The sequence below is a fragment of the Furipterus horrens genome, unplaced genomic scaffold (assembly GCF_987537825.1).
Source record: "Furipterus horrens unplaced genomic scaffold, mFurHor1.1.pri manual_scaffold_4, whole genome shotgun sequence".
Lineage (NCBI taxonomy): Eukaryota > Metazoa > Chordata > Mammalia > Chiroptera > Furipteridae > Furipterus > Furipterus horrens.
This window is the reverse complement of record NW_028327174.1, coordinates 185015560-185042150: the sequence shown is the minus strand read 5'-3', so window position 1 is coordinate 185042150 and position 26591 is coordinate 185015560. Positions and strand designations below refer to the sequence as shown.

At 43.8% G+C, this 26591-nt stretch overlaps 1 protein-coding gene across 7 annotated transcripts in view; it reads right to left on the bottom strand.

Moving 5' to 3' along the window:
* Positions 1-1509: 1509 nt before the first annotated feature.
* PALM2AKAP2 (PALM2 and AKAP2 fusion) overlaps positions 1510-26591 on the bottom strand; it is a 300990-nt gene continuing 275908 nt past the window's right edge. For 6 of the 7 annotated variants that reach the window (XM_090274550.1, XM_090274543.1, XM_090274545.1 and 3 more), the window contains 3 exons: positions 11021-11199; positions 5927-5965; positions 1510-2852 (listed from right to left, as the gene is read on the bottom strand). In XM_090274550.1, the coding sequence (XP_090130676.1) occupies positions 2754-2852; positions 5927-5965; positions 11021-11199 (317 nt within the window). In that variant the 3' untranslated portion in view covers positions 1510-2753. The remainder of the gene's footprint in view (positions 2853-5926; positions 5966-11020; positions 11200-26591) is intronic. The other variant, XM_090274544.1, reaches the window with a different exon arrangement.

The window sequence follows — 26591 nt, the reverse complement described above, 5'->3', positions numbered from 1 at the left end:
AGTTAACCAGCTAAGGGGCTGCGGGGCGGTCGTGGAAACTGCATTTGTTGCCTTATCTACACATGGAGCGTGGACCCAAGGACTCAGCCCAGCAGGTGCCTCTCGTTCCATCAGCCAGAGTCAAAGGCCAATTTGTCTGCCTCTAAAATGATCTCATGGTTGTGTGGCCTCCTAAGCACCCCTTTCAGCTGCAAACAGAACAAAACACTTCCGCTAAGTTCTGAGGACTGATTCTTCTCCTGAAAGATGGGGTAGTTCGATTAGAGCATGTCTTAGGTCTGAACCAGACCCAGAGTCAGGCCAGGAAACAGGCAGCTCGTGTCCTGCGCAGCCCACAGAAGCACCCTGGCCTCCTCCGGCCATCCTGGCTGCTGCTGGGCCCCAGACCACTCGAAGCTGCCGCCCCATCTGTTTTCATCCATGTGCCTGCCTTGGGGACACTGGAAATCCTCAGGCAAAGCATCCTTCCTGGTTGTTCCATTTTTACCTGCTAGGACTTCCAATCAAACCCAGATCTCCTTTTCCTAAGAGTATCTGTCTCCATGCCAGCCTCCCCCACTCAAAAATGAATTCCTTGCAGCAGGGATAGTATTTGTTTGATGTCCCCAATGGCTGGTGTATGTTGAATATTCATTCAGAATATTCAGGAGCATGAATCATATAAAGATGGCACCAACTGCCCATCAGTAGAATTTGGCTTCAAATTGCAGGTTCCCTTGGCAGTTTTAAAGGATCCTTGTAAGTTATCAGACAGTTCCATTTTGACTTTGTGCCCACTACTTGTCTGTGAATAAACTTTCCCCTAAGTCAACACTAGTCTAAAAAAGAAACAAAGATAATGTGTGTAACATCTACATACAAATTTTGTGGAATTGCTACTTGTCAGAGTAACATATTAGAGCTTATGCCATAACACTATAAAAACAAAAATTAATCTTCGTGAGGTCTGACTTAATTATTGCTTATTTTTAAAAACCACAGTTTTGAAATGAAAGGAGAAAAAGAAGAATGCTGGTCAGTCTTTCTTCTCATGGCCAGAATGGGAAATTTTCTCATCCAGAAATTTAGGGCACCCAATTATTGAATACCCTTATCATATTGCTTTAAATGACAGAGTAAAGCTGGCATCCTCTTTAGTATACTAAGCATGAATACAAAGCATGAGAATAAATATGGTACTTTCCTAAATGTCAAATTACAAAACTGCTCAAAACTCTGCAATTGTGACTCATGCAAATACCATGTCAGGTCAATTTAATATTACAGATACTGCATCAGTTTGGTGCCTCTATATCCCTTTTCATAAAAAAGAAATTCTCACTCACTCCTGACGCTGCCTAACAGCTTTGGAGGAAATAACTGTACACTCTTGTCCATGATCATTCTGGAATTTTAACCCTAACACACACACACACACACATACACACACACACACACCCCCTTACTCATAAGCATACACACTTTACCCAAACACACAAAGGTATATGAGCATGTGCACACACGTGCATACACACACACACACACACACATACACACTTACTTTAGGATTCGTAGCTGATTCCAAGCCTGCACTTAAACTCTATTCTATATTTCTCTGTGTTGTCCTGAAAAACATCGGTTGCTCAGCAAAAATATCTCCTACTTCCTTATTTTCCCTCACCCTTTCTCCCTCCCTTCTCTACCTTCATGATCTTTCTTTAAATGTTTCACTTCTGATTGATCCAAAATAATCTCTCACTCTTCCTAACACCCCTAAGGTCTACTTTATAATATAAAATATAAACCCCTTTTTATTTCTTGTCATCCACCTCTCTAAGGCAGAGGTTGCCCTTTTTTACAATTATTGCCACTCCAAAAATACCCCTATCCTCTTGAACCAGGCTTTTCAATGTGTACAGGCTCTATACATGGATATATTCCCCCATATCATCATAAAAATAGTTGTTGTCCACTAAATATAGTTTTCGTGTGAAGAAACATAATTGTGAAAATGTATTCTCATAACCTGCAGATCAGTCAATATGAGCAGACAAGATCCTAAAGCTAAAACAACCCATTTGGTTTGGCTTTCTCCCCCTTTCTCAATCTCCTAGTGTAGACTAGATTGTATTTGCAATAGGAAGAAACATTGTCTAAAAAATATGGATTTTATATATTGCGATCATTAATTGCTCCCGATTAAAAACAATTAAAGGAAAGAGCACTGGAATCATAGTTGCCTCTTCTTGGCAATTAGAGAGAGAAACGTTACTCATTTTATGGTTGCTGGAGTAAACGGAGTTAACCCGACACCCCTGGTGCTGAGCGATGGGCAGGAGACCAGTGCAGAGCAGCCCTGTGCTGTGCAGATTGCACCAACGTGGGCTCTTCTGCTCTCTAAATGGCCCCATCACCATCGTCTCCTCCCCACCCAGTAATCTGGGCTCAGTCCTGCCTGTAGCAGCCACGATGATTTGTTTGTAGCTTCTGTGTCCTGGGGGATCAGTGGTGGATTGGTCCAGATCCGGGCGATTCTTCGAGTCACAAAAAATCCTGTCTCTATTGACTCCTGGGTGTTAAGAGTTTGATGGGTGGACTTCTTTTCCACTTGACTCTTCATCACTGTATATGGCAGCTTTTCTGGTCTACCGAAGGGTTGTTGAGTTTGTTTGCACTTTAATAAATACTCCATTAAAATGCTTTGATGGGTGTGGATTGCCTGGTTTCTTGGTGACCCAAGCACCAATAAAGCTTCCTGGGTGGAAGGAAGTTTATTATTCATTGTGCTCTTCTTCCTGGTTGGCATAGATCCCTGCCTCCCAGCGCAAGGCCAGGGCGCTCTTTCTCCGATTAACCCGCGTGGCCTCAAGGACCTGAAGAGAGAGAGAAAAAAAGTTAGGCCGAGTTCATGGATGTTAATTATGTATACAAACCAATTCCCCCATTTCTTTCCTCCTTTCCCTCTCTCAACAGCATCTAATGAGAGGGGGAAGTAATAGTGTCCGGTACGCTGGGAGGAAATAAAGGCAGTGGAAGGTTTGGGTGTACATTCATCTCACAACCAAAGTTCATTTGGTCAACCTAGAGTGATAAATATAGATTTAACTTCCCTGAAATGTTCTGCAAGTTTCTTTAAACTAGGGTTGACTGCGTGAAGTTTTTAGAAAACAAAGTAGATCCCTACATGCTGTAGATCGGTGCTGTCTGATGGAAATGTTCTGTTTCTGAGCCATCCAATACGGTAGCCACTAGCCACATGTGGCTCCTGAGCACTTCAAATAGGGCTGGGGTGGCTGAGAAACTAAATATTTAATTTTAATTAATTTTCATTTAAATATCCTCATGGAAGTAGTAGTGAAAGCACAGCTATAGATTGTCTTAGTCACTGTCAACATGCAATACTAGAGAATAATTCCAAACAATTGGACCAGTGTGGATTAGATCCCCCAGGTTTTGTGCATCTATATAAGCTATAATTGTGTGTATATCATGAAAGTCTACTTTGGTATAATTAAACTTCAAAGAGGTATTAAGTGGGGGGGGGGGGTAGCTTTTCAGGCCAGTGAAAAGCAATCTGAGCATTTTGATGCAACTTGCAAGCCATGGATGCTAGTAAGTGAAATGGAAGTGACAGCATCAAGGACAAGTCAGCTGACCACCATCAGGGTAGGGACCCTCCCTCAGGCTCATAAGAATAGTCCATGGGCTCCTGAGGGAAAACTTCGGCCAATCTGTTCCAGCTTTGGTTTGATCAAGTTGAGAACATTTAGGTTGCCAACATATGAGAAATGGCTCAATTTCATGCCACACCACCAAAACCAAGGCCAGGCAAGCCAGTCCGCTGGTTAAATTACTGTGGCATTAGCTTAGGGTGTGAAGTTTCTAATTTTAAAGAAAAGTCCAGTGGAGTCAATCCTGGTTGATTGTCCAAATAGCAATGAAGGCTTTGCTTATTCTAAGAACAATCATTTGGGCAAGGGACAGGGATGCTGGCAACTCCAGAGAAGCAAGGAGGTGCAGGTGACAGGCAGTGCTGGGAGCCCAGGCATAAGCAGATTCTGGGGGTCCATCTCAACCTGCTTCTCAGCCCCTCTGGGCAATGAATAGACCTTGCAGAGTTTCAGTGTGCTGTCCTCTGGGAAGCCTTGCCCAGGTTTCTCACCAGGGACAGCTGGACCTGACATGTAGGAAGGACACAGTCATGTCGCCTGAATAAATGTTCATTGTTAGGCACATAAACCATTCCACACAGTGCTTTGTGTGTAAGCATATTGTGGCCAGGTCCCTGGTTGAGGCGCATAGGAGAGGCAGCTGATCGATGCTTCTCTCTCACATTGATGTTTCTCTCCCCCTCTCTCCACTCTCTAAAAATAAATCAAATCTTAAAATATATATATATATATGTGTGTGTGTGTGTGTATATATATATATATATATATATATATATATATATATATATATAGTGCTATAGGTTAGCACACCAATTTGAAGAATAATTTGCAATATGTAGTGAATGTAAGGATATCTAAGTCCTATAACCAGTACTTCTATTTCTAGATGTAGAAGTTCTCCCATAGATGCACAGAGAGATATGCATCATAACATTCAGCAAAGCATTGTTTGTAGTGGCAATACATTTCTTTTTTCAAAAAAAGAAACAACCTACATTTCCATCACTAGGAGGATGAATAAACAGTGATGTGTTCCTTCAATGGAATACTAGACAGCAGTTATAATGAGTGACCTAAAGCCATAAGTATCAGTGTGGACACATCTAAAAACAATGCAAACAAAATAAAGTAAGGAGTGAAGGATACTACAATATGATGTCATTTATAGAAAGTTCTAAAACATGCAAAACCGGAACATATTATTTATGTATATGGAGGAAAAGTATAAAAACATGCATGAAATCGATGACCACCAAACTCAGGAATAGTTACCTCTCAGGAGAGAGAAATAAAAATGGCAACTGGGAGAAGGAACAGGAGGGCTTGAGTTCTAATTGCAATATTAATTTCTTTTAAAAATATTAAGCAGATATTATGAAATTATAAGAATGGACAAAGCTAGACAGATGGGCTTCATTATTGTATCATGTCACGGTGTTTGGCACAGTGGAGTGCCTGCTCCATGACATCAGGGACTTGTTTTGGTGACTGATCTACTCTCGGAACCCAGAAAAGTGCCTGATGCATAATAGGTGCTCAATAAGGTGTTAACTGAGTGAATAAATGAATGACTCTCTCTGCAATTCTGTATATTTGAAGTAATTCTTTTAAAATAGAAATGATGCAATGCTATAGTAGTAAAAATATGAAAAACACTGTGCTTTCTCAGAGCAAAAAGGAGAAACTATGAAAAAATGGGGAAAATAAAAAAGTGCTTTTTTCACAGCACAAGTTTTGTGAAATCTATGTAAAAAGAAGTTGTGAGGAAAAGGAGACTTTGGGGGGACATTCAATGCTTTAAGAAGCTTCCAAAACAAAAATACAGATTGAACAACTGGGTAAAAGGGAAGCTGGGACAGTTCACTTTTGCGCTAACGTATCCTGAAGCTATGGCATGGAGCTGTCTGGCTTTGTGTTAAGGCAAGCAAAGGATGCAGTCCTCTTGAGCTGCACTGCTTTCTAACAGACCAGGGACTATTGGCTGTCAGTGCCTGAAGAAACTTTAAAAGTCCAGTGGTTGTGCCCTCTAATGCAAACATCTTCCAGATCTGTGAGCAGGGCAAGGTCTTCTGCAGTCAAACCACACGGCACAGCAAAGAACAGCAGGGTGCATCCTTGTCGCGTGCACACCAGCATGTTGAAGCAGGTGGAAAAAGATGTGGTGACAAACCGCTTTCTTGTCCTTCTCATTCAACCCACCAGGAAACGCCAAACCACAACCGCATGCACCTGGGCCAGGCATGCAGGAAGACCAAGACAAACAAGTTGAACAGTACCTCGGAAGTCACCTTGCAAGACAGTAACTTAGAGGTGTACTGGCAGAGAGGGAAAAGACCAGGGTTAGTGCATGGCAGAGACACACTCACAGAATACCCCCCAGCTGGGGCGGACAGGAGGGGTATGACACCAGGAGACCATTAGACACCCATGCCAACACTTGCTTCATCTGATAGTTTATTAAGAAGTCTGTATCTTTTGGAGCAAGTAGATACTCCATTATTATTTAATAAAAATATCAGATAAGCCATACTTTGTTAATTCAGGATTTGTTGTTTCCCTGTTCTCTGCTTTGAATTAACAAGCTTACCCAACCCCTTGGTGTACAACCAACCAGATGCCCACAGCAAGTTTCCTTGGTGGTCCTTTTGAATTTGTTAGAATCTGTAGCCCAGGAGCCTTTCCTCTTCCTGTAGGCTTCTCTGAACCCCAAAGCAGTCTTGCAGCCTGTTGTCCCATGAAAAGGAGACCCTAACTACAGATAAAGGTCACTTGAATGCAAGGTCTGTGGAGGCACAAACCTAAGGATCCCCACGGAAACCACACAGCCTCTCTTATCACTACCGTGGAGGCCTGGACAAGGAACAATAGGAACTAAAATGATCTTTAGTTCCTACAGGAGACTAAACGTCACTGCAAGAAAAACTCAGGAAAAAATAAAAATAAAAAACTGTCCTGGTTATGGGAACTGAGATAGAACGACCAACTTTGGACAGCCCCCTCTAGATTTGTGGTAATGACTTTGCATGGACACTGCTCAGCACATTGGGGGCATGATGGGTTTTTGGCATTAATAACCACTGAGATCATATGTCTGCGATCACTGCCTGCTTCTTATGTGTAGCACTTATAAATTACAGTTCTGTAACGATCGGGTTGGGGGCCAAGAGTGGATGAATTTGGAGCTCTCCTCCTCTTTGCACCTTCCGAGGGTGTGAGTGATAACCCAGGAGAAAGTTGGGCAGCACAAAACGTCACTGACTGTGGCTGAGCCTCTGTAGAGCCCGGGGTGTGGGGGAACTGAAGGCAGACGGGCCTCTTTTAACCACTCAGTGGGAGCATGGCCACCACTCCCCATGGGTGTCCTGGTCTAGAGAAAAATGCACACCAGGAATTCTTAGACAAGTGGAAGCTCTTGTCCCCAGCTCTGACTTAACACAGGAGAATCAGTGAGGCCTTCTCCTCACGGAAAGTCCTCTCAGCACCTATTCTTGGGGCAAGAGAGAGAGAACACAGGAAAAACCCACCAAGAATAGGTCCTGGGCTAGAAGTGAGGGTGGGACTGAATGCCCAGGAGGCTGTAATTTGGATTCAGGTCAGCATCCCTTGGATCAAGAAGGGGAAAGCAATCCACCAAGTTCAAGAGCATCACTGATTCAAGAACCCATCGTCTTCTGAGGCTCAGGTCAAGTTGAGGGAACAACTGGCCAGAAAGACACTTGCCTAAATATCTTTCTTTTGCCTGGCACCAAGAAACTTTTTAGGACTCTATGATTCACCAGTCCAGCATGTGATGCGTGATGGACCAGAGCTGGCGTCAGGCCCAGACCAAGGGGCATTTCCACGTAAGATTTTCAGATAAGAGAGACCCACAATAGGAGCAGGGCTGCTGCATCTGGGTGTGCGGTATGTGCACTGTTGCAGAAGCTCCAGGATGAGGGAGGGGATCATGGGGTTGAAGCTCAGTCCCTGAACTCCATTCACCTACCGTGACTATGTATGTGGCTGGTGTCGGGCTGGGTCCTCACAGAGAAAAAGGTACCCTTTTCTAATTCTCTCAAAGGCCCATGTAGGCTGCCAAACAGCCCAGGGTAAGGTGTGGGGTGGGCTGGCAGCTTTCCTACTCCCAATGGCCCAGGGGTCCATTAGCAAGTGGGATGTGGCTGAAGCCCGGAGCACTGGGACACTCACTGGTGACCATGCCCCGCAGAACGAGGAAGCCAGCCCAGGTGGGTGCAGCCTGTGCTCTCAAGATCGAGATGCTAACAAGGATGGCCGTTTGGGGATAACTTTCCGAGAAAAGGGGCTTTTCCTGGTTCTTCGTCGGTGACTTTTTCACCAACTGCAAAACGAGCAGAACACCTAAGGATGATCGACAGCAATAATACAATGACTCCCAGGTCGCGGTTCTGAGACAGCGTTCATGACCTAACTTTCCAGCTTCTGTCATTCTCTGAGCCCTCACTATGCTTCCAGCTGGAGACGGGGACAGCTCAGGAGCACGAAAAGCCCACCAAATACTGTACGGTGTCCCTCCTCACCTTGTGGCGGGGATCCACGAGCCAGAGGCCTCCCTGCCTGCCCTGCATATGATTTTTCACAAAGTGGGAGAAGGTAAGGGCCCTGAGCTGGGGACAGGACTCTGCTCTGGGGTGGAGGTGCCACACCTGCTTTGATGACAAGGGTCCATTTTTGCAGGTAAGTTGGCAAAAGTTACTCATGAAAACTGCAGGCACAGCTCCATGTGACTTCTCTATCTTCTCTTCTGTCCTTCATGCTCATTAACACCACTGTGTCAAATATATCACTATGCGTACCTCCAGGTCACCCTATTTTGTTTTTAGGCCTGCTTTCCCCTAGGAAGCACAGCAAATAAGAACTCCTTTGGTGCAGTTCAGAAAGAGCTTGCTACTTCCCATGGACAAACACATGGTTGGGTCCTAGTCATGTGTGAGGGACTTTTTGGAAGGCACATTGGCAGGTGGACCCACCAATGTTGGTGCCAGGGTGACACCGGACCCAGGTGGGCCATGGGAGGTTCTCAGAGGGTGGAGAATCTAAGAAGCCATACTTTGCCCAGAGGATAGCGTGTGTGAATGGAGCCAGAGCAGAACTGCAGCTTCCAGGGGCAGGGAAGCCAGTTACACCGCTCACACACCGGGCCATCCGTCTGCTCCGATTTACTGTCCTGCTGGTATCCGAGACAATTAAAGAAGGGGCTGCAGATCAGTGAGGAAAACAAGGGAAGGCTTGTTCATTTCTGCAGTTAAATTTCAACATATTCTCCAGTGACTGACGCAGATACAATAGAAAAGATCCCTTAAATCAAGAGGAATAAGTAACAGGGTAACAGGGGGCTCTGGTCATGTATCTGCTTTAGAAGCCACCTGAGTAAGCTTTTCCCAAATTTGGGTCTCTGGAAAGGGCTACAGAGGACTGAATAGATTTTGTTTTGTTCTCTTCCTAAGAATTTTCAACAACAACAAACTTGATTTTCTTTCAATATCAGTAACAGTGTAACTAACACTTGGCTCTGAACCAAGATCTGGGCGTAGTAACAACTTGATTAGTTAGTAGGTTGCTTCCTTATAGGAAATGTTTATTTACTCAAGGAAAATAAGAGACAGGAGGCTGCCGCTTCATCTCACGCATGAAGAGCAATCAATATATAAAACTCTGATTCGGAGCCGCTGCCCTAATGCGAGGGGCAATCCAACCTAGCGGGCGTTCGACAGGTGGCTGCCTAGTGTCAGAGTTTGCGCAAAAGAGGTGTCCAGCCTGTGCCTGGGAAATGAGTTGAGAGTGGGCTCTTCGCTTCAGAGTGAGCTTTTCCTCTAACATCTGCACTTCAACACAACAGGCATAGACACGGGACACACAGAGGGTGCTTAGAAACCTCTTGCATGCTGCACATGCAGAGTGGTTCCATTTGTTCTTCCCCCTCCACTCCAGATGCCAGGGTCCACTCGGCCAGCTTCCCCGAAGCTGCTGATACGCGTGTGGAAGCGCCGGAGAAAAGAAACAGCCATTTTTCTAGCAATAGGCTTCCAAATGGTCACAGGCTCCAAAAATACCTAACGGTCAAGTCCATTTTTTTAAGTGGGGCTGCAAGGAAGGGCCGGCTGGAGTGACTTAGTGGACAGAGACAGTTCCTCGGGCTCAGGGAGGAGCTCCGGTGGTGGCCACCGGGGGCCCGGCCCATCCCACTGTGCAATAGGAAAGCAGCCCAGCAACACTCCAGCCTAACAGAGGAGCTGAGCCCAGACTCCAAGGCTGTAGGTAGAGACTCAAGAGAGAGCCTGGGAGACACCAAGCAAGGTGTCTGTTTGCTGTAGGTGTGTTTGCTTTCTTTAACCACCAAATATTTTGAAAGCAACGCTGAGGGTCAGCTGCAGAAATCCTTTTACTTAGTCAACCAGGATATGAAAGGCAACAAGTCAGCCTGGAATTCTTACTGTGAGCCCCGTAGCACTCAAGTTTAAGGTGACCAAATAATTTGTCATCCAAACTGGGGCATTTTTAAGAGTGAAAGGGGATGCTATTAATAACGACACCAGGATAACAGGCATAAACCAGGGCCATCCCAGGTAAACGGGGTGGTCTCCTCCACTCACCGAGCTATCTGTGACCTAAGTGTAAGCAGGGGGAAGAGGTGGTCACCTCAATAACTGCTAAGAAACTGAGGCCAGCAGATTGCTAGGAGGTTGGCGTGGACTCCCGAGGCTGATCCCCAGCTCCTGGCTGTGCAACAAGGGTCCTTCAGTCTCTTATTGGAGAAAGAAACCACAGAGCAGATGACTTCCTTCAAGGTTAATGTGAACACCACGCGCCAAGTTCTCAGGGTAGCCGTGTGGTTTTTAACTGTCGTTTTAAATGGCTCTTTCCTGCCAAACTGCACACAAGGCCTGGCAACAGCCCCAAATACACTCAGTCTTTTGAGCACTGAGTACCATTTATAGGGATTACCCACAGTGGACGTTGAAGGATAGTATTGTCATAGTTCTCTAGAGAAATAGAATCCTACAGAGCAGGCCGGCGATGGTAGGACCCTGATTTCAGGGTCCTTACATCCTTCTTCCCATCTTGCATGGTGTCTTTCCACCCACTGAACATCTCATGCGTCGATATTGTTAGTGGGCTCAAACTAAAGCTGGCAGCAAGAAGACCTGTTCCTTGCATGATTGGTGTTTTTGAGAAACAAGGCAAAAACCCAGCCCCAACTCCAGGCATGTTAAACCACACATCTGAAAATCGGTTTTGGGACCATGATACTGGGAAACACCTGTATGCACATTGGTGCCTGAACTGGAACACCATACGCCACGCTACGTCCGCCCTCGGAGAAGTGAAAGAGGAAAGGAGAAGAAACTTACACTACTATCATCCATTCTCTCGCGCCTTTTAGATTTGTGTGTCTCATAGTCTTCCATGAGGGTCTGCATCAGATTCTTGGGCCGCTGGGATCCGGCAGCCTCTTCGGGGGCTAAGTCAGGCTGCGAGCTGGGGCCTTCAGGTGTGGGGGATGGAGGAGGTCTGACTTTCTCTATTTTCCCTGAAACAATACGAAGAGAACACCCTTTCTAAGCTTGTCTGCTCATAACTGCTTTCAGAAAGAGCAGAAAACTGGCAAACAAGCAACCTCTGAACATAAGAGTGGTACTAGAACAATGGTTACGTGCAGGACATCTTATTACAGGGATCAAAGTACTTAAGGATAATGTCACAAACCGTCGAACAAGGACCTCAAGGAACCCAGTGCTAAAGTCAGACCTAAGAGGCCTGTTGGGCACTTTGCATATATATGTCAGACAGACAGACACAGGCTCCAGTTGTTTTAGGGACATATATTCTATGACAGGTCATAGAATTAGACTATAAAATGATAGTATCTTTGAGCCTTAGAGACCCACTTCTTAAGAGACAAAGAAAACTGAGGCTGTGCAAAGGGAGAGCTATGCTGGGGTCACTGGGAGCCAGTGATGGAACCCAGGTCTCCTGGTTTTTTCACCAGGTTCTTTCTTCTCTACCAAAGACAGCCAGCTGCCATCTGACCTGCCCGAGCTTTAGGCATAGACAACACAGTGTTCTGAAACCTTTGAATGGAAACTAGGTTTGTTCTTCCCAGTTTGTCCTGGTCTTACATAGGCCAGCTTCATTCATTTACCTTACCTTCCACAGTCCTAAAGCACTGGGATTTGAGACCCCCTCCCCGTATCCCAAACCCTAAGGAATGAATGCCAACAAAGCCAGCTCGGGTGTTGTAGAAAGCATGTGCACCAGACCTGGGAAAGGTAAGATCTGAAGCGCGGAAATGCCTTACAGGAATTCTCAGGTAAGGAGAGCAGGACAATGGTGGCGGGCTGGGGGCACTCTAGGCACTTTCACCGAGACTCTCCGCACTCCTCCCTCTTGGGAAACGCCTGGCCCTGACTTTCTGGCCCATCAAGGGGTCGGTTTTATCGCCACAGCGCCCCAAATGCACCCCGAGAAGTATCTTTGTGTGTAACAGTCAGGATTGTTCCAGCTATGCCTCTCGGTGGGAGGCAAAGGATCCATGAATTGGGAATGTGAAAAACCACACAAAATAAGTAGGACCATTCGAGTCCAAATTTTGGAAACTGCCAAGGTTAGACTAAAGACCTGTTTGACCCCTTCCAGGCCCCAGCTGAAGGTGACGCCTCTTTCTTCATCTTCTTCCCCAGACTTTTAACTTGACAACTGCTTCCCATAGCTTGACTTACAAGTGAGGCCTGGAGTCCACGTCTCCATGTGGGCTGCTCTGGCCCCTTTCTGGGTACAGCTGCTTTTGATGGGACTTGGAAACCATCCTAGAATTCAGGAAACCCAGGTTTTAATCTTTGCTCTCCCATGAACTAGCCACACAGTTGGCTACAGACGATCGTTTAATATACCCACTTTAATCTTAGGCTGATCACTTAAGTTCTCCTAGCGATAAAATGAGAATTTTGGAGGAAGCTGTCTTTAAGGTCCCTTCTAACTCTCACCTTTTGCTCTTCTATCAAATATATTTGGCAAGAGGATCAACCCTTATTGACTTAAAGAAAACGCATGGCCATCACATTTGGCAATTAGGTGGGAAGCTGTTTTAATACACAGAACAGGGAACTCCTTCTGCAAGAGCCACCGTTACATTAGTAACTTAGGGAAACTCATTCATTGCCTTGATCACTTATAGAAAGTCTTTTGATATTAACAACAAGGTAAAAAAATATCTGAGTTCCCATATTCCCTAGCAATGATTTCTTTTTTTTTTTCTGTCATGGAAATTCGGGAATGCTATAATGGCCCGCCATCAACTCCATTAAACAATTATCCAGATTTTACCACACCTGCTTCATCTATGCATCTTCCCTTCCTTCCTTCCTTCTTTCCTTCCTTCCTCCCTCCCTCCTTCCCTCCCTCCCTCCCTCCCCCTCATCCTAATACTGAAATATTTTAAAGCAATCTCAGACCTCAGGGTAATATCACCTCTGCATACTTAAAATATATCTCTGCCATTTCAGACTGACTTTTTAAATGAAGTTATGAGAAGGGATACAGCACAGAGGTGAGCATGCAAGCCCTGGAGCCAGCCTGCTTGGGTTTGAATCCACTGCTCAGCAGCCAAATAGCCTTGGGCAAGTTACTTACTGTTGGTCTCTCTCAGTTCCCTCATCTCTAAAATGGATATGATAACAGAGATACCCACCCCATACAGTTGGCATAAGAACTAAGATTTATAAAGTTAATATTTAGAACAGCAAGCATCCAATTTATCCAGTTGCTATATATTTGTAATCTCAAAGAATAATGTCTACAGAATGATAATGATCGATTTTGTGGGTATTCTGCATAAAAAATTTTACCATTCTTCTAGAACTAGAAATAAATGCCAAATTGCCAAGGCTTGTCATCATCATTTAACAGTTGACCCCTTAAGTGTCCAAATCATCTCCCACCGGCCATGCCTCCAGCCTAAAAACGTCTAGAAAGCAGAGTCTACATCCCCTGCCTTCACCCTTTGGCACACACCACAGTTGGTCCCTTGCTTCATAGCACTTGTTTATACTTCCATGAAAGCCCTTTTCACATGCTGACTTGTATCATATCTGTTTGAGTTTCTCTTCTCAATTAAGCTGTAAGGTCACCTGAGGATGGCAACTATTTCAATCATCTATGAGCTCCTTAGTTCATCGGGATACAAACTCCATTAGGACAGAACTTTGGTCTGCCTTGGTCACTGCTGGATCCCAGCATCCACCGTGGTATTTAGCACAAAGTAAGAGCTCAAGTTTGTTGAATGAACCAGTAAGTACATTATGAAATCTACATAGCAGCCCCTTATTAAATGCTTGTCGCTGGAGACAGAATTCCCAAGACAGAATCTAAGGAAAGAGTTTAAATGCTTCTAAAGCATTTGAAATGAAACAATCTTGGGTCTGTGGAATCTTAGGCTCAGTGGCTTGGTAGTAATAACAAGCACATTTAAATGGCATTTCATACATGGGCTTCATGTCACTTGATCCTCACAATGACCTTGGGATGTAGTCAGGGTGGTTGTCATGCTATCTGTGAATGGTTTAGACCATGGAGGCTCAGATGCTAATGCCAGGCCAAGTCACATTAGCTAGTAACAATCAGAGTTAGGTCTGGTCTGGAAGCCAAATCATGTTGATTATAGCTAAATTAATTGATGGGACGTAGGCTGAAAGAGAACTGTAAAGAGGGCAAAGGGTTAATATAAAGAAGTGGTCAACCATTAAACATTAGAGCCATTTCCTGCTTGTATCTTTGTATTTGAGCAAAACCACTCACCCCTAGAGCAGCTTCTACCGTTTATAGACACTAGATGTCACAGGAGTAACAGGAAACACTGGTTTAGCACATCTAGAGCAGCTGTTTCCGAAGGGCAAGTAGCTGAGAGGTCTTTGAGAGAACAGGAGATAACCAAATAACCAAGTCCACATCAGAGCCTCAGGAGAAGCTGTCATAGTCACAGGTCCCCAAACAAAGGAGACTTGGTGCCCCATCCCCTTGGTATTACAGAAGTCAGCTTGGCCAGGCTTCTCTGCAGGGCCCTGTGATCTACAACAACCCCCTTCTCTTCCCTCCCCCCTCCCCTGTCCCAACACTCCCCAGTATGGTTCAAACCATGCTCTGGAATTCCGTGCACCATTTCAGGAATCACACAGACTGCTAAGAGGCTGCAGAGGAACGTGTTCCCCACCCACCTTCTTCCTCAGAACAGTGCTCACAATTCGGATGGTGAAAAAAACTTCAGACCTCCTTGAAATTTCTTGGTCCCAGGACATACGCTGTTAGAATCCTCAAAGAGAGATGGTCATCTGTGGCGCTCATTGTCACAGGTCTCACCCAGCACTTCCTAGTATCTCCAGGTTCCACCCCGCTTGACTCATCAAAACTTGCTCACTTTTTCGTTTATTCCCCTATTTGAATGACTGATAGCCGATGACAGTGGAAAGGGAGCTCTGTTTTGAATGACAAACATCCTGTCCCCACAGAACACTATCAAAAACCTCTTTGAAGGACCCTAGTCAAGGTCCCTGGTAAACAACAGAAAGAGTAAGGCACACAGACCTCAGGGCAGACCTGGTGGTTTTAGCCAAAGGCTGTGCTGACATTTATGAGCAGGAAGCAGGTAGACGTGAACTTTAAGACATAGGGAACCAACAGAACAGAGCTAGATTGGAATTCTGAGTGGAGGGTAGGAACAGTTTCAAGTTAATTTTATAAACATGATTTTTTTTTTCCAAACCGTTCTATCAAGAGTAATTTTAGACTTAAGCATTTAAAGGTGTTTGAGGGTAAGCAGTTTCACTTGGCTGAGATGATGTCAAAGCCATGTTTCCAAAACTACACCCAATACCTAAGTTTGTGAGATAATACTTAATGCTGCAAACAGAAAGTCATTGGTCACATTAGCCTGGGAAACACTGGGTTAAAAATAAAAAAAAAACTTTAAGAAAATGAGAGAGAGATTTCTTTACCAGAGGACTTCTCCAAGGTTTTAGTACTAATATGGTTGTAAGTCTCTAATTCAAGTATGGGTGTGTAGCATTTCTCAAACTTGTTTAACCAGAGAACCTCACTTCATAGAATTCTGTATTAGAAATTCCAATAGAATTTCCTTATCTTAAGGAAAAGTCTGTGGAATACCGTTCTCTAATTCATACACGTTAACCAGCTCCCAAGGAACTCCACAAGTTCAGCAAAGAAGTACGGGCACAAAACTCGCACCATTGTATTTTTCAATAATTACACATTTGGAAACAAATAAGATTTCTGACTACAGGAAAATGGTTAAAGTATTTATGGCTCATTTAGATGACGGAGCATTTACTTAGCGATTGCAAATCACGGTTTAGTCAGATTTAGAAAAACAGTTAGGGTCAAGGTAAAATATTCAAAATACATTAAAAGAAAAGAACAGATTACAAAATCAGATATATTGCAGTTGTTTTAAGAGCGCAGGCTCCAGACCTAGACTTCCTGGGCTCAAATCCTGGTCCACCCCTTATTAGCTGTGTGAAAGAAAGAAAAGTATACACATGGCACATGGTGAGAACACCATCAGCTAAGATGAACAAGAATGAGTCTTGTGGTAGGCAGGATAATGGCTTCCACAAAGATGCCTAAATCTTAATTCCCCAAATCTGTGAATACGTTGCCTTATGTGGCAAAAGGACTTTGCAAAGGTGACTAAGTTAAGGGCTTTGAGATGGGACAAGTATCCTAGATGATCCAGTTAGGCTTGAGGTGATCACAAGGGTCGTTATCAGAGGAAAGATGGATGAGGGAGGAAGAGGAAGAGAGAGATCTGAAGATGTGATGCTGCTGGCTTTGATGGAGGAAGAGGCCCAGAGCCAAGGAATGCAGGTGGCCTCCAGAACTGGAAAAGGGAAGGAAATGAACTCTCCCGTAAAGCCTCCAGAAGGAACACAGCTCTGCTAACGCCTTGATTTGAGCCCAGAAAGACTATCTAAGTCTGCTTGCGCTGCCCTAACAAAATACTATGAACTAGGTGGCTTACGCAACAGAAATTTTCTTTCTCCCAGTTCTGGGGGCTGGAAGTCTGAGATCAGGATGCCAGCCTGGTTGTGTTCTGGTCAGAACTGTCTTGCCTGGTCAGAACTGTGGCTGCCTCTTAGCTATGTCCTCACAGGCAGAGTGTGTGACTGGGCTCTTTGGTGACTTTTCTTATAAGGGCACTGATTCCAGTATGAAGACCCCAATTTCCTCTCATCTAACTCTAATTACCTCCTAAAAGGCTCCACCTCCAAATACCATGCATGTTATGGCTTCAACACAGAAATCTGGGAGTTGGGGGACAAAGTTCAGTCCATAATTAACACATTATAGACTTTGAACCTCTAGAACTATAAGATAAGTGTGTGTTGTTTTCAGCCACTATATTTGTGCAATCTGTCACAGCAGCGATAGGAAACTAATACAAATATAAACCCAATATTATGTTTCACGTACATATGTGCTTGGAGGAAAAACAAGGCAGGTAGTGAGCGGGTTAGGATTATGAGTCACTGTGCTTTTTATCATTATTCTCCCATTTTCTTCTACAATAAGCATGAATTAATTACAAAATATAAAACAAATCAGAAAGAAGTTTCGAGTATTAGTAGTCATGCTCAGAATAGCAGAGAGAGCTGCTAGTATTAACCTTCATGAACTAGGCAGATCCAGGAGCCCTTCCATCTCAGCAGGCAGCACACACCAGGAGGGCTGATGAGCCAACACCTCCCGCAGGCCTTGGAAAAGCCCCTGTCATGTCTGTGACCATGGCACTGCCAGGCTGTAACACTGTGAGGCAGACTAAGGAGGGAATTTCACTCCAACTCAGTAAATGTCATCTTCCATCATGAGTGGAAGAGAAAACAAGGAAACGTGAATCTGATTTCTTGTTTATGTTTATAAATAGTTAAAAGCACTTTCTGGGCCTGAGAAAGCCTCCATGTTTTGACCGCACTTCTGGATTTCCTAAGCAGGACGTATTTCCCTGTGACAGGCTGTGCGGGCGGGGGCAAAGAGAAAAATCTGCACTTGCTCCCACCCAAGGGAGCCTGAGCAAGGGCTGCACATCCTCCAAACACAGTCCAAACACTCCTTCTGCAGGAACAGAACTCAACTCTCAAAAGCCAAGAATGTGCATTTCAAAAGTTTAGAAAGGGAATGGGATGAAATGTTATGATTTTGGTGATTATTATATTATTCCATGTACATGATGTCTGAGATCCTAGATCAAAGAGCCTTTGTTTCTACACTTTTCCAAAAAAGAAAAAAGAAAAACCCAGCACCCACCCTCATTTAAAAAGCAAACCGAACCAAACAAAGACGCCCACCAGATGACATGCCTTGACTCTCCCTCCTCCAATGACCTTTCTTTACGCAGCATTGGGGTGAGGTTGCAGGCATCAACAATGGCTCACAGGTCATTGAAATGAGCTCAAGAGAGAAATGAGCTCAGACTTGCATTTTCAATTTCATTTCCTCTCCATCAAGGGAAGATCCCGCTGTCAGACCCAGAGTGCACGGGGCTTGTGCCAAGTGCAGCTGTGACCCACACTCCATGAGCGGGTCCCTAGTCTTTTCATCTCCTCTGAAGGCTCAGGGCTGACAGGATGCGAGGAGATGAATCTTCAGATTATATGCCTCACTCAGAAATGAGAAATACCCTGCCTGGCGAAACAAGCCTGAGGGACATACAAATATTACTACTTAATGGTATCTGGGGTGTTGAATTGAGTTGCTGATATTGGGTCATTCTTTATGAATAACACCGGAAGACGAAAACTCTAGAAGGAAAAAAATGCTTCTCCAGGGGAAACCCAGTTTAAGATCAAAATAGAAAACATTTCATTGGAACAGTGAGAATGAAAACGTGGTAAAAAGCAATTTGCTTACCAAGATGTTTTTGTTCAGAACATAGCTACCAACATGGCGGACTTGGCTGTGTGAAGATTATTCCCCCAAAGAGAAAAAAAGGCAATATTTTTATGGTAATAGAGCTTGTAATTTTATTGTCACCCAATACACTTTGCTTTGGACTTTGTTTTTTTAAAACCACTGCTGACGACTGAAAATTAATTCCTGAACTCGGATTTTATAAGAGAATCTTTAATTCTAAGGCAGTAAAACTAGGAAAAAATCCCATCTAGAAAGCAATGTTATCATGCATATTCTGTCATTTTTTTCAGGGACATGGCAAGTAACTTGTAAGAAATTCTGCTAAGGTTTTCTAGGCCTTTCCTTAAATCATACCAGTAACGGTAATAACCACCATAACCATAACTCTTCTTGGGGGCCGGCCTTCCATGTCCAAACTTGTTGATGTGGTTGGTACTATTTTATTCCCATTTTACTGGCAAGGACACTGAGGTTTAGACAGGTAGCAAGCAGTCAAGTCAGGATTTGAACTTTAGGTATAATGCCAGAGAAGTGGCTGTCACATTTAGGTTCAGAATTTTCTTTGGCCAGCTTTTTTACATAAAGTGGGAATTTATATCTGAGTAAGGGGGACTAGCGATGATGTCAGGTGCACACAACTTCTGGGAAACAGCTGATGTTTACATTCAAGGTCATGAGAAATCGTATACATTACATGAAATATAAATGTATTCTTTAGGGATCTAAAGGTCTGCTCTGCACATTCTTTCCTCCACCACCCCTGGTTCCTCCACCGCTTAGGCAGCAGCTTATTCACAAAGATCAAATGGCTCTGAAATGCCAGTCTCCTGAGGGAAGTACACAGCAAGTCACCGCAGCTCGTAAGAGACATAGTCACATCCTGCCCTGGACTCCAGCAGTCACAGGGGACATCCTGTTCCCAGGTCTGGCTTTGATTAGCTTACACTTCTTACCAGGGATCTTGCAGGAATTAGGTCCTTTGAGTTATCTTTTCTTTCTCAGCTCAAGACTGCATCTTGCTTTGCATGTGGTTAAGTATGATTTTTCAGAAGCCACTCTCTTAACTTGGAGCATGGAGTAGCCATGTGGGGGTAAAAGGCAAGCAACAAGGACACTTTGTGGTGTCCCCAGAAAGGCACGAGCTCCAGTAGGAGCCAACTCAGACACCCTGGATACATCAAAAGACGCAGCACAATTAGCAGTGACAACAGAACCTGATTACAGAAGGGAATTATACTGGTGAGAAATGTACATTCTCCAGAGTTCTATTTCCCAGAAGCCATGACCATAGTCTTGTCATAGAAAAAAAAGACAAGAGTCTACATCTTCTCAGGACAGGTTTAACCACGGCAATGGTCCTTTTCAAACCACTGGATGGAATGTCCAAAAAGAACTTTAAATTCTGTAATTTGAGAAGACCTGATTTCATTACATACCCCTTGCCAAACACTGCTTCAACCTACTTTTTCTTATCAATTCCTTCCCAAATACCACTTTAAAAAAATAAACGTTATTTTGGGGGTTCAGATAAATAAAATTCAGGGAGGTCCTGGTCCAAGGTCAAAGGATCAATCTCAAAGAGCCAAAGAGAACAGCGGGGAGCAGTCATGGCGCTCAATGACCACCAGTAAACTACTCAGTTGACTTAGGGCCCCACTCTGCCAAACGCATTCAGATAATGGAGTGAACACTTATCCCTGCTGGTCTGCAAATGAAGAAATTGATTCCTTGCACTCAGTTCTTTCAAAGATTTTAGGGCATGAGCCTGTGTGGAGTGGATGACTGAGCTTCTGCAATGGGGGATGAAATTTCAGAAAGAACTCAGAAGAACAACCGGCCGACATGGGCTATGCCAGGCCCTCCGCCATCTGCTCAGATCTTTGGACAGTACCAGCAATTTTGCCTGTTGTAATGTGGAGCACTGGAATTAAGTTCTAAAGGCACAAAGGAGCCATTCTGGGTCACTGGGGTACCGCTGTCTCATGGCCTCTTGGAGCAAACTCATCCACCCTGGCAAAGGATCCCAGAGTTACAGTAGCTCTAAAAAGGAGGGGCAGAAAGGACAAGGGCCCAAGAAAATGCAGGGGTCAGGTCTGAGGACTGGGAGAGGGCAGAGGGCAGAGGGAAACAGAGCTCAGTCAGTGTAGGTGGGCGAGGGGAGCTGTTATTACACACCTCAGAGACCTCAGGGACAAGGGGGGCAGGTTCAGTAGAAGGTGAGAGAGGGTGTAGGGGAAAAAAAAAGACTTTGGAGTCAAATAAACCTGGGTTTGAACCTGACTTTGCCACTACCCAGCTGGTGACCTGGGCCGAGTTCCTTAAGTCTCTCTGGGCTCTGGTATTAATTCTTTTTAAAGGATATACTATTACAAGTTCGTGATCCCTGGTGTACAATTTGAAAATCCAGAAAAAGCTCTGAAAACCAAGTTTCATCACAACTTATTTGGCAGCAAAACCTGACATGAACCGGCATGAGGCTCTTCGTCTTTATCTACCCCACTTAACGTGACTAACTCTTTTTAAGTTTTATAGCAGAAATTGAATTCATGACAGGGAGCTGCCCCAGACCACCCCCACCTGAGTGTGTTACATAATAGCATATGCATTAAGTTGCTTTTCTAAATAACAGTATGTATACTTCCTGGCTTTTCTACAATCAAAAAAGTTCTGAATATATCTGGCCTCAAGGGTTTGGCTAATTTGTATTACATCTTAAGAGGCCTATTTGTAGGATTAAATGAGAAAATATGTGTGAGGTAGCTAGTTTAAGTCACAGCCACCATGATTAGGCTCTGTCACCAGAGAATGTGCAGTAAATATAGTGGTAGACACGCCCCCTGTAGGATGCTGCACATGGAACGAGTCACCAGACTCTGCTTCATGAATATTGTGCTGACATAGAATTTTGGGGGGGCCTAGGAATTTTCCTTTGATATTTGAAGGCAACAAAAGGGAAAGAAAAAAACACCCAGTCAATCATCTTTATAATAATGTAATGATCATTACATATGCATCGTAATTCAAACCGGTAACAGACGTTGAAACTCCTTGGAAATTTTACTTTTATAGTATATATAACTATCACCTCTTTCCACATATTAGAAGACATGAACAGACATTCTAAGGTATGGGATCCATACCTTCTCCTTTACCACTTTCCCCAATGACCCACTGGGCAAATTATCTGACTTGATAAGACAACAAGTCAGTGCCTGGCATAAAAACAGAAACTATTTCGAAAAACTAAACTAAACTTAAAAAAAAAAAAAAGGCAAAGAAACAAAACCCTAACCAATTACCTAACTAGCTGGGCTTCTGTCATGCCTAGAACTTGGAAGTGAAACCAGGATATCTAATAATAGACTACAGGCACTAAAAAGAGAACTGTCTGTTGACACCTTTAATTTGAAAAGACATTTGAAAAGGTCTAAATTATTAACTTCAATAAAATGTTTGGGTTGTCCTCCCAAACTCGCTCCTCAAAGACGGTTTACAGCAGTGTTGTGGGTCACACCTTCAAGTCAGGCTTGTACACCTGCAGAAGCGCTTTCTTCATTACTACTTCTTACGTCAACAGAAGGTGCGCATGTGTTCATTCTTGGGACTATGGCCTCACACATAACACATGTCATTCATCAAGTTGGCGGCAGTGGCATGCCTTCAGAAGTGCTCACGTGTTCTACGGAACAGCTCCGTAGAAGCTGGTGGAATGAACTCATTCCAGCGGGAAGACTTTGAGTCGATCAGTTCATAGATGAAAGCAGGTTAGCCTGGAGATGGGTGGGGATAATTTCCCCTTTGAGAATCCTCATGGGCTTCCCACTGACCATGGATCAAGTCTAAAATCTAAACCCTAAAGGCTGTCTGGCTCCACTCAGCTTCGTTCTGTTTTCAATCTCTTACCCACCAAGACCTTGTGTTAACATGTGCCATGTTCTCTACTCTTCTGGGGCCTCTGTAGGTGCTTTTCATATAGAAATTGTTCCTGGAACAATTTCCTCCACCCCCTGAACCTAACTTTTCCTTCAGTTCAAAGCTGAGAGGGCAGTTTCCCAAGAAAGGAGGACTTCCCTTATCCCCCCAGTGAGGTGGTCTTCCTTGTTCTCTGCTCCCACAGGTCTCCTCACTTCTCTGCCATGAAATTACTGCCTTGATTCGATGTTGTTTTTCTTACTGAACTCTAAGTTCCCAAAGGGCAGGGAACTGCCTTGTTCACCTCTGTATGAACAACTGTAATAAAAACTTGATTTGAGTGGCACGTCTTCCTCTAAAAGTCACATAAGAACCAATAAGATAAAACTTCCAGATAATTTTTTCTAATATTTGGTTTTTGAAAATGACTGCATCCTTTTAAAAATAGAAACCCTATCATCCCCCATCTTTCAAAGGGAAACTAAAAGGCAAAAACACATATCTTTCCGATTCCCGGGGTATGGTTGGGAAGAAATTGTAGGTTTCTCTTTCCTTATCACATCTTGGCTCTCCGTGAATTTTACTTAAGGTCTTAGGATTCCAGCATGTCTCCAGCATGATTTTCCCCAGAAGGGAAGTTAAAAATTATAATTTTCATCACCTAATATTAATTGTCAATCTCAGTCACACAACAAAGCAATTGAGTCACCTCTATTGGCATGAAGCATGGAGCAGTGCATTAGCAACATCTCCATTGAAATACTGAAGTTGGAGCCAGCAGTTCTGACGCTGGCCATGAATCGTCCAGTTTGGCCACATCAAGTGATAGGTCAGCCTCCTCCCTGATCATGAACTTGGAGGCTAGCTAGCCAAGCAATACTCCAAATATTCCCAGGCATAAACAGAAAGAACATTACATTTTGCATTCAGTTCATTTCAATCCATGTTGTAATCCTGGGAAGCCCTGCCACCTACTTTAAATGTTTTAGAGATAAACATGAAGGAATGAGGTGCACACACATCATTATCATGACTACGTTCAGTGTGAGAACCAGAGCAGAGCAGTGTACTGATCTGAATCGATGAATCACCATCTTACTAAAGGGGCAGACATCAATCCTATAGGAATGGGAAATGGAGAGGAGATTAGCATGAGTGTAGAGGGAAGTGCTGGGGAAAAATCAGTACTGGGCTGCTGGGCTGCTGAGGGCAAACTTTAGGACCCTGCAATATTTTAAGCCTGGTGGGGAAGGCTGACAGGTGACAGCAGGTCAGGGAACTAGGGGACAGTGTTGAAATGTCTTTATTTTTGTCTATGTGCTAGAAGTAAAGTAAGGGGACAATATAGTGACATGAAAACCACTGAAAATATCCACTGAGCACTTTAGAGGAGATTCTCTAATGAAATAATGTAAAGGTGGCTAGGCAGGTGGAGCCAGCTATACCTGAGGGGAGAACCATGGTACCTGCCTTCCGTGAGAGCAGAAGGAGCTGAGATGCCTGAAGAACCTTCCTCCATCAGACTGTGGGTTCTTATGCAGGCCATTCAGAGTCACCTACACATTCAGAGTAGGTTCCCCAGATTGGACTGAAGTCAAGTGGTATGAATACTTCTTCTAGGATACCATACAGAACGCCCAACTTGGTGCTGAACCAACCCCACTGTTAAGCACGAACCCAAACCCTCCTGTGTTCATTTTCTCTCCTTCAAACACTTAGCTGACCATTGCCCTGAGACCTGGAGGGATTAAAAACTTATCAAGTCACCAGGCTTCTCCTTTTCCTCTTCCCTTCCCTTTCCTTCCAGAATAATTTAGTCCAAAAGCCATTAGGCGGGGTTGAACAAGATGGCATCTCCAGTGGGGGCAGGAGGAGCCACAGTGGTCCACGGTGGTGTGCTGAAGCCAGAGCAGGGTGGGTAGGGTACAGGGGTGACCCAGCACAGGGTGCTGGAGCCCGACATGGGTAAGAAAAGTAGGAGACTGGTTGCATGAGGGGGGAGGGGACCAATCATCTAATAAACATTGAGGTGGATGGAAATCAGGTATCCTGTTATCAAGAAGGAGGTTTAAATATGAAAAGAGAGAAAATGAACCCTGTGTTATGAAATGAGAATGAAAGATATGTAGGTGAGCTCATGGTTTTCAAGATAAATAGATGAAAGAAAGAAAGAAAGAAAGAAAGAAAGAAAGAAAGAAAGAAAGAAAGAAAGAAAGAAAGAAAGAAAGAAAGAAAGAAGAAAGAAAGAAAGAAAGAAAGAAAGAAAGAAGAAAAGAAAGAAAGAAAAGAAGAAAAGAAGGAAGAAAGGAAGGAAGGAAGGAAATATTCTTCAATTTTGTCCATTGAGAGTGCTTGTGATAATTAAAAAGCAATAGGCATACCCAGCACCCAGATCTTGGTCTCTAAATACCATTCTCCACTAAAAGAAACCAGTGCTCTTCAGAGAAATGGCTGATTCCAAGGTTAGAAAAATATACAATGAGACTGGAATCTCTCATGGTGCAAGTAAGGACATGCCCGTATAATAATGGGGACATGTCAAAAGGACACTGAAGTTAGCTTGAAAGGGCTCCCATGAGCTATATCAGAACAAATTAAGGATACAAATAATAATAGAACTGGATTATAACCCACTGACTATAATAGGAATCCATGAGACCATAATGATATAAATAGACAAATGAATAGATTTAAAGTTTGTTGAGGAGTAGAATAAAGATTACATAGTACCAAAGTAACTCCCTACAGAATACATATTAATTACAAAAGGAAAAAAAAAAAATAACTTCACTGTGCAGAAACCTGGCAGACACTCCTCAATCAAGTGATCTAAATTAGTACCATGTGAAAAAAATTAACATCTGTCCCCATAATGGGACAAACTGACACCATGTTACCACCTGACTGGATACAATGAAAATAAGCATCATTTCTGTAGCATTCCTTCCAAAGATGCAGAACTTGAATATCATCTTATGAAAGCATCAGACAAACCCAAACGGAGAGACATTCTGCAAAATATTGGGCTGATGGGGCATCATGTCGGCAATTTACTCGCAACTGGTTCAGAATAAAAAAGATTAACTTGGGAATTTTTCTTTAGGTTGAGATTGTTTCAAAATTTAAAAATTAATAGCAAAAAGAGTTACCCTGCGTCATTGTAGATTCAATGGAAGCCAAATGTCAAAATGGGATTAAGATTTGAATAGATCAATTTAAATGCCAGCAATTATATATTAGGATAATACTTTTAAATTATCTCTGGTAAAGAAAGAATTATTTTTTCCCCAATCTTTTGCGGACCAACACTTCTTAAAACTACAAAGTCCCACACTTGGATCTGAGGACAATATCAAATTGCCACGAAAGTTTTCAGAAGCTTCCTCTCCCTGTCTGCAATTACATCAGTACAGTCCCGTAACAAACTCTTCATAGACTGGCTATGCCACACTTTCGGCAGCATCTTTCTGTGATGGGATGTACGAGTCTCCAATTGCCATCATATCCAAATGGGAAATAAAAACTGTTGGTCACACTATTACCCATAATGGTAGCAATAATAATTACCGCTCATCCTGAGAATTCCAGCTGGGGGTGTTTTCAGTGGAGAGAATACTAACCTAACACGTTGATTCCTTCTTGTGTTAGAATTCTCACCGTTTAAAGGGACTGTTATTTCAGTTATTTCAGTTATTTCAGTTATTTCAGTTCTGAAATAACAGATTTTCCTTTTAGAAGCACTTCAGATTGACGTGTTCTAGTAGTATGCATAGACCCTGGCTGGTTTGGCTCAGTGGATTGAGCGTCGGCCTGCGAGCTAAGTGTCGCTGGTTCGATCTTCCAGTCAGGGCACATCAGAGAAGGAAAACTCTGACTCCAAAAAACCTCCGCTGCCTTGCGGCATACCTCTTCAGGGGAAAGGCTAAGGGAGTAAACCCCGACAGAAAATCCGGAGCCGGAGTCCCTAAGGCGGTTTGACGTTGTAGTCAACACCGGCAACTCCTGCGGCGCACCTGAAGCCAAGCTGTATTGACTCCGTCTTTCCCTTGGACCCTTCAGCTGCGAAGAGAGGGGGAGTCTGCTGCATGGGCA